Here is an 8954-nt window from a genome sequence, read left to right as displayed (position 1 = left end):
TGACTAAACTAATTATAATGGATACACATGCCAAATTATTGAATGGTGGTTGCTATTCTGTCCTATCTGAGCTTCGTAAGTGCTTTTTAATTCCTAAATTTTTTTTTGTCATTAAGAATGTCATTAAGCAATGTGTTCCATGCCAAAGGTTTAACACAAGAAGTGTGAGATTGAACCAGAACACTTATCGAGAATTTCGTGCTAGTCCCCCTGCTGTTCCATTTTCTAATATCTTTGTTGATTTCATTGGACCATTTAATGTTAAACAGGGAGCTGAAAAGATGAAGGTATGGATTTTGTGTTTCACCTGCACTTGGTCAAAGGCTATTAATTTGAAGATCTGTCAAGATTTAAGTGTGAATGAGTATTTGAGAGCCTTTTTATTACATGTTTTTGAATATGGATTCCCGCAGCTTTGTGTTAGTGATCCAGGCTCGCAGTTGGTGGCAGGAGGTAACATAATCACTAGCTTCATCAATGATCCTGACACTAAATTGTATTTGGAGTCTAATGGCATTAAGCATGTAAAGTTTCAGCAATTCTTTAAAGGCCATAGTGAGCTAGGATCACTTGTAGAGTCTTGCGTAAAATTAGTGAAGAAACCTATTTTTCAGCTATTAAAACTTGGGTACTTTCTTTGCCTGATTTTGAATATTTAGTGTGTAATGTTGTTCATTTAGCTAATAAGAGGCCAATAGCCTTTAAGGAATCTTTAAGGGAGAACTGAGGCAGATTCTTTTCCGGAGCCCATAACTCCAGAAATGTTAGTCAAGGGGTATGAGCTGGTGTCGTTGAATTTAATTCCAGATTTACAAGAGGTACCTGATGATCCTGAGTGGAAGATGAGTAGCAGCCCTACAGAAGTAATAAAGGATGAGTATGAAAAACTTCGTAAGGTTAGGTATAATCTTCTAGAAGCTTACCAGAATGAGTTTTTAAGTACCCTGGTATCTCGAGGCTGTGGACCGCAAGGACAGATATGAACCAGTTTGTCACCAGAAGTTGGGCATTGGTGATATAGTCCTCATCAAAGAACCAAACACTAAAACCATTAATTTTCCATTGGGAATTGTGAAGGGTATAGAGGAAAATGATTTGGGGGAAACTACTGGGGCTATTATACTTAAAGGGAAGACTCGTGAGTTGATTAAAAGACATGTTATTACTTTAATCCCTTATCTTAAGGTAGTTCCGGATGCATCCTACAATTCAGATAATGAGGACAAACAGAGCTCCCGTAGGTTGTCTATTAATGAGAGTTCACCCCAAAGGACTCTCAGGAAGGCTGCCATTAGGAGCAGAAATTTGACTCGACTTATATTATAGTTATAAGGTATGATGCAAATTTCTAGTGTTGAGAAATTTGCATCCTGTGCCCTCCAGTGTACAAAAATAAATATTTATTTTTCTCTATAAAATTTTTTTCTAATTTTCTCACGTAGTTTTGTGTGGACTTGAGTGGGGTAACTTTCTGTTATATGTTCTGTGTGCATGACTGTTTTTTGTAAAATGTCTTTACAGGCTTTTTGGAATGTAATTTTAAATCAATTTGCATAATGGCCTTATCTGTTGTTGGGTGGTCTTAAGTACCAAGACAAGCAATAATTCTCGGGAATTAATCTTTGTTTTGGTTTCAGAGCTAACGTGTGACACGGCGAAGAAATGGTCGTCAGTGAATTCTGCTACTTCAACGGAGACTGTAGCGTAAGGGGTTCACTGCTACAACCCTTTTGGACACCGTGGGTGCTGGGCTGCTATGAAGAGTGCTAAAACAGACGTGCTAAGTTGAAGACATTTATTATAAATGGATCCTGTTGACGTTTGTGCTTTGATTTTGAAAATGGCTCTTTGCTAAATACAGGCTCACTCTCTCTCTCCCCATCTCTGGACTTTGCATCTTGCACGGAGCGCATGATCGATAGAAAACCCTTCACCTAAGCCATACATGCTTCGCCCTTTAGCTAAGGTAAGGCCATTAGTGTCTTTTAGTTGAGGTTTCAGAAGTCCTGACGTGACCTAAAAATACAATAAAATAACTCTGTAAGGACAAGTTACACAAAACTTTTCATGCATTATGCATCTGTAGTAGTTTTGTTACTTAATTTTTTCCCGTACAGTTTTGCGAGTGCTAGTGTTATAGTTGGATTGTATCGATCAGTCTTAGCCCATTATACGGATGGTGTTGTTTTCCGCTGGTAGGTTATTAATTTGTTACTGATATTATATGTCGATATTATTTATTTGAGAATATTTGACATTGTTGGTCTACCTGTAATTAGGTCCCTTCCCTCCTTGATCATTGTAGGTGTGGTAGGCTTACCTGGGTGCAGTAACGACCGCTAATTATAACCTGACCAATTTATGCTCGATTGGTAATGAAAAATTTTTGTGTATTTCCCGTAGATTGAGCAATATAGTTTTCACATTAAAGTTTGTGCCTTTCAAGTACTAATTTTTAAAGTTATTCAGTGGTAATTCTTGTTTATAATGTAACTGTCTAAACTTACAGGTTATTATGCAGAGTCGATAGCCAATAACAGGAAGGTCATTGAAACTAAGAGGAGATTGTTAATTTAATATGATTGTTCGTACTTTATGCTTTTTTTATTAAAATACTGAATTGAGTTTCGTATTTTATTTTTACCTCCATGTTTCACCACCTCAAAATATATATATTGTGTTATCGATTTCGTTTTCTGTATATCTGTTTCCTAGGATTTAATTGTTTCAAATACACAAAATCGCCCACAAATAATTTTACTGGAGTGATCTTCAACTGACCATCATACCTTGAGCTGTGTTTTTCATTAATTCTTTCCAAAAACTTTTCAGTGGTGTTCATTACTCTCCTTAAAAGTTTTTTTTTAAATATATACGGCATTACTCAGTTGAATAATTGGGCAACTGTTGCGAATTAATCAATCCGTATTCAGTAACACAGGATCCTGTCCATACACTAAAAAGAAAGGCGTGTCCCTGAGTGAGGCATTATATGCAATGTTAAAAGCTAGGTCAGTCATAGGAAGCAAGATATGCCAAACAAGAGGATCATCAGCCACTAAGTAACGCATAATTCGCACCACTTCCCTATCATGCGATTCAACTAAGCCATTAGCTGAAGGCCTATATGCGGTCACTGAAAAGTGTTCAATCTTCATCAAGTCCTTGACCATTTTCACCACCTCATTTATAAACTTATCACCTATCAAAATTTTTGGGCAACCAAACCTAGTAACGAAGGAGCACAGCACCTAGGCTAATGAATTTACTGATTCATCCAACATTGGGTAATTATGAGTGTAATGAGTAAATGCATCCACAAATACACATATATACTTATGTTTTGTTATACCAGTAGGAAATGGTCCTACCACATCCATATGCACCCTATAAAATTTAATAGGAATCACAGACCACTTTCTGGCTTCCAGTACAGTTTTTTTATGTTTTTGGAATCTGTTACAAGCATGACAGCATTTTGTATAATTTTCTAAAGATTTTTTCATTCCGAACCAGAGGAAGGATTTTCGTGCTTTCCTTAACGTTCTATCAATCCCTGCATACGGACTTGCATGGACAATGTGGATGGCTCGATTAATTAAGAAGAGAGGAAGAACTACCCATGCACAAAATTCTCCTCCTTCTTCCCATAAGCAAAATATAAGATATAATTCTCTATAAAAAAGATTCTCACGAGGCACATTCAGAAATGATGGATAACTCTCCGATTCCCCTTTAATCAATGCTCGCACTCTTTTATCCATTCCTCTTATTTCTGTCCCTCTCAGACCTCCTTTATGTCCCAACCTCTCAAGTCTATCTCACTTGCATCATCAGGGCACTATTTCTGGACGCCCCTGGCCATGTCCTCAGCCCCCCACACGCATCTTCCCCCCCCCCTCTCTCTCTCTCTCTCTCTCTCTCTCTCTCTCTCTCTCTCTCTCTCTCTCTCTCTCTCTCTCTCTCTCTCACACACACACACGGATCTCATTTTCTGATTGATCCTCGCATGAATTCACTTCCGGTTTTCTATTTTGATGGGTCCTTGAATATTCTGGTTTAGTTCTTTATTCCTCTTTTGAGCTCTAGTTGTTACTCCTATTACTACACCTCTAGAGACGACAACAGCTACCTTGTTAGCTTTACCTTCTATGTGGTCAAACCCCTTTATGTGAACCTCTAACTATCTTTCAATCTATTTCGCTTGTCTAGATGTTAAGTTACCTTTGTAAAATAAATCACGTAAAGGGCAATGATCACTTTGCAACTCAATCGGCTGACCTAATAAAAAGAACCGATGGCTCTCTAAAACCCAATGTATACCCAGTGCCTTTCAATTGAATGTACTATAATTCTTTTCTGCCCCTTCTAATGCCCTGGAAGCAAAACAAAAGTGTCGCTCTCTACCTTTATCATCTCATTGAGAAATTACACCACCAATAGCTACGCTACTTGCATCTGTTGTCACTAAAAAAGGGCGATCAAATCTAGGATAGGCGAGTAAGTCATATCTAGTTAAGGCAGCCTTCAAATAATTAAAAGCCCTTTCTTTTTCCACTACCCAAGTGATTACTTTTTATTTTTCTAAATCTCTAATGATCTCGCTATCTCTCCAAAACCTCTTTTGAATTTACAGTAATACCTAGTGAGCCTAAGGAACACAACTACTTCCCTAGGGGTATGGTGGCCTGGGACTGAGGCTGGGCTGGATACCTTCTGGGGCTAATATATAACACAAAAATTCGACCTGTTTATGGAAAAATTTGCACTTTGACATATTTATATCATACCATTATGTCGCCATGCTTCTAAAACTTTACGAACATTGTTATTATGTTTTTCCGCCGTTTTCACTGTAATTATGATATAGTCTGAATAAACAAGATTATAGCTAATTAAGGGAGACAAAACCGCCATCACTGAAACAGTTGATCATTTGATAGTATCCAGATTTTAATTTGATAGTTGTAATATATTCATTATTTCGTTCCTTCACAAGTAATTCTTCGATTGATGGCAATGGAAATGCATTATCCTTAGTGACTGCATTCATCTTTCTATAATCAATACACAATCTTACTGAGCCATCCTTTTTCCTAACAGCTACAACTGAAGACGCCTAGAAAGATTCGCTCTGTTAGATAATCCCTGGTACCCTTAATTTACTAATTTCCCTTTCTATTTTCCCTAGAAATGAATGGGTACCTTATAAGTCCTTGACCTGATCGGCTCCGCCTGCCCAGTTTCAATGCTAAAGGGAAATTGATCAATCCTCCCAGGTGGCTAGTCCCCAATTACAATTACATCGAGATAATTATTAACAATGTTACTTACTACAGGTTGATATTCTGGCGGACAATTTTCGCGCTTGCATAATCAAATTCTGAGTGAGTTCGTCTCTGCGGACTGGAGTTGTGGCTCCAATATACCAATATTAGCCATTTCTTTTTAACTCCAATTCACATAGAGAATCACTTTCTAACACAACTCTTTTATTTCATAAATTAAATATTATTATATCAGCTCTGTTCCCTTTCATTTCTAACAAGCCCTCTAAGACTACGTGTGCCGATTTTTCATGGGGTTTAACAGCAACCTTGGTTCCCTCCAGAAGAGTGTACCAACCGTGTTTTACACAATTGTACATAATTCCTTTTGTATATATTATGCTTGTATCTTCGCTCTTCCCTCGCACTAAAACGAACATGAAAATTCATGTCTAGTTTTTCCTCTGTGATATTGTCTGTCTTGTGAACTTGTTATGTCCAGTTGCCTTGAGGTTTTGTATATAAGGAGAGTGTTCCACAATAATATAACTCAGTCGTTTCCAATCTGCCTTTGAGTTCACACCCTTACTCGGCGCCGTCACATTGGTGACCCCGGAAGTCAACTCGCTCCCACTGCCTTCCACCCCCACCTCCCTCGCCCCTCCATCGTTGGTACTATGACGGAGACTACATCAATTGGCGCCGCGGCCGCCCCATTGAAACTTTCACCATTCGCCACCGGAGAGGCGTTTGCTTGGTTTCAACGAGCAGAAGTCCACTTTCGTATCAGGGGCGTGACTCGCTCAACCACCAAAGCGGATTATGTTCTCGCGGCGATACACGAGGACACCTTCCCAGAAATATCCGACTGGCTTTGTGAACAAGGAGACACCCCAATAGCGTATGACGCCCTCAAATCATACCTTCTGCAGCAGTACTCGCGGTCGCCAGCCGCCCGTATAGCAAAGCTTTTTCAGCTCTCGCAACAACCGTTGGGGGACCAAAGGGCTTCGCTTGCCCTCAGGGAAATGACCAGTATCGCTCGCCTTCAACCTGCCTTGTGGGGTGAACCTACTCCGTGCCCTTTGGATACGCCGTTTACCTGAACCTGTACGCGCTGCCATTCCCGATGTCGATAGTTTACCCATAAAGGACTTGATGACCAAAGCCGACGCCCTTATGGACAGCCACTTCAAGACCTCCATCAACGCCTCCACCCCTGACGATGAGGATGCCTATTCAACGTCAATCGAAGCTGACATGAAAGCCGTAGGACATACACGCCTACCCCGTGACGTGCCGAAGCGGCGACACAGCCGCCCACCACCCACCAATCGCTCGCGCCCCAACGAACGACTTCTACAGCCACTTACTACCTCCCATCCGCCGTAGTTTTGCTACTACCACTTCCGATTCGGGGCAACCGCGAAGAAATGTGCCAAAGATTGTCAGTGGCCAAAAAACGTGTAAGCAGGCCATCGCTTGTGGCGGTGGCCTCCCATGTTTCTAATCTGTTCTTTTTACAGGATGCAGGAACGGGCGTGCGATTTTTGGTAGACACGGGTGCTTGTCGTTCTCTTTTGCCAAGGAAACTCTTCAAGGCACAACGTAGTCTGTCTACATCTGCCGACGTCCGCTTGGTAGCTGCCAACGGATCTGCGATACCCACCTACGGTTACGAGAACCTCACATTATCGTTCGGAAACGGTAAATTCAATTGGAAGTTTCTCGTTGCTGACGTCACAATGCCAATCCTCGGTGCGGATTTCCTCTCTCATTTCCACCTTCTGGTCGATGTCGCCCACCGACGATTGGTCAACGCAGACTCGTAATTGTCGACACCTTTTCAACCCGCTCCCTCTAACCTCGCTCTCCACATCAGCGCACCCACGGATGCCTACGCTCACCTCCTCACGTCGTACCCGGAAGTTTTCCGTCTAGAACTTCGCCAAACGCCTACGGTTACTGCCAAGCATGGTATTTATCACCATATCAAGACGACGGGACCCCCAGTCTTCGCAAAATTCAGACGTCTGACACCGGAACGATTGGCAGCCGCCAAACAGACGTTCGCCGAAATGGAGAAAATGGGCCTTTGCCAAAAGGCCTCCAGCCCATGGTCGTCATCCTTACACATCGTTCTGAAGAAAGACGGATCCCTCCGTCCGTGCGGGGATTACAGGCGCCTGAACATGCAAACAGAACCGGATCACTACCCCCTCCCAAACATTGCCGATGTAACCTCCTACCTGCACAAAGCGAACGTTTTCTCTACGCTCGACCTCTTGAAGGGGTATTATCAGGTGCCTATGAACCCAGAAGACATCCCCAAGACCGCCATCACCACTCCGTTTGGCACATACACCTTCAATTACTCCTGTTTTGGCCTTCGTAATGCTGGGGCAACGTTTCAACGTCTCATGGATGGCATCTTAGGGGACCTCCCTTTCTGTGTATGTTATGTGGACGACATACTTGTGTTCTCCTCCTCAAAAGAGGAACACCTCCGTCACCTGCACATCATGCTCGACCGCCTGCAACAAAACGGCCTTGTAGTCCGGTACGACAAGTGTACCTTTGGCGCCAACGAAGTGTCGTTCTTAGGGCACCGTATCACTCCTGAAGGAGTCCATCCCCTCCCTGAGAAGATAGCAGCCGTTCAGAATTTCCCCGCGCCCTCGACCGTCAAAGCTCTGCAGGAATTCTTGGGCATAATCAACTATTATCACCGTTTTTTGCCAGCCATTGCTGCCACTCTTGCTCCCCTCTACACCTCCCTCAAGGGCAAGCCAAAGGACCTGAAGTGGGGTCCCCTTCAAGAAGCAGCCTTCTGCAATGCAAAGAAGGCCCTATCAACTGCTGCGGCTCTCACTTTTCCTATCCCACACGCCCCTCTCCTTCTCTCCACCGATGCCAGCGACGTCGCTATTGGTGCAGTACTCGAGCAGGTGGTCAAAGGCTCGCCCCGCCCATTGGCCTTCTTCAGCAGAAAACTGTCCAAGGCAGAATCGGGTTATTCTACCTTCGATCGAGAATTGCTGGCGGTGCACTTGGCTGTCCGTCACTTTCGCCATTTCTTAGAAGGTACGCCCTTCGTCATTCGCACAGACCACATGCCTCTAGTGCACGCCTTCACTCGACAGTCTGAAGCCTGGTCCGCCCGTCAACGCCGACATCTCTCCGCCCTGGCTGAATACAATTGCACCCTCCAATACGTCCCTGGGAAAATGAATCCCGTTGCCGATGCCCTGTCAAGAAACACGTTGGCTGCCTTTCAACTGGGATTGGATTACAACGTCCTGGCTGAAGCCCAACGACAGGATCCAGAGTATCAAGCTTGTAGGACATCCTGCACATCCCTCCGTTGGGAGGATTTTCCCCTCGAAGACTCCAACACCACTCTCCTCTGTGACGTCAGTACTGGTTGACCGCGACCTTGGATTCCTGCTCCCATGCGCCGACAGGTGTTTGATTTCATCCACGGCCTTTCACATCCCTCGTGCCGTTCTACTGCACAGCTGCTGAAGGCAAAGTTCATTTGGCACGGCATTTCTAAGGATGCTAAGGATTGGGTCCGTGCCTGTACTTCTTGCCAAACTTCCAAAGTACATCGACACACGGATTCAGGAGTGGGCACCTCTCCTCAACCTTAGCGTCGTTTCGCACACATTCACGTCGACGTTGTAG

At 43.2% G+C, this 8954-nt stretch overlaps 1 protein-coding gene across 1 annotated transcript in view; it reads right to left on the bottom strand.

Moving 5' to 3' along the window:
* Positions 1–1863: 1863 nt before the first annotated feature.
* Positions 1864–8954, bottom strand: part of LOC137617400 (uncharacterized) — a 16165-nt gene continuing 9074 nt past the window's right edge. The window contains exon 5 of the mRNA XM_068347431.1: positions 1864–2016. Within this exon, the coding sequence (XP_068203532.1) occupies positions 1864–2016 (153 nt within the window). The remainder of the gene's footprint in view (positions 2017–8954) is intronic.

This window comes from Palaemon carinicauda, chromosome 23, assembly GCF_036898095.1.
Source record: "Palaemon carinicauda isolate YSFRI2023 chromosome 23, ASM3689809v2, whole genome shotgun sequence".
NCBI lineage: Eukaryota > Metazoa > Arthropoda > Malacostraca > Decapoda > Palaemonidae > Palaemon > Palaemon carinicauda.
This window is presented reverse-complemented; position numbering and strand designations above follow the sequence as displayed.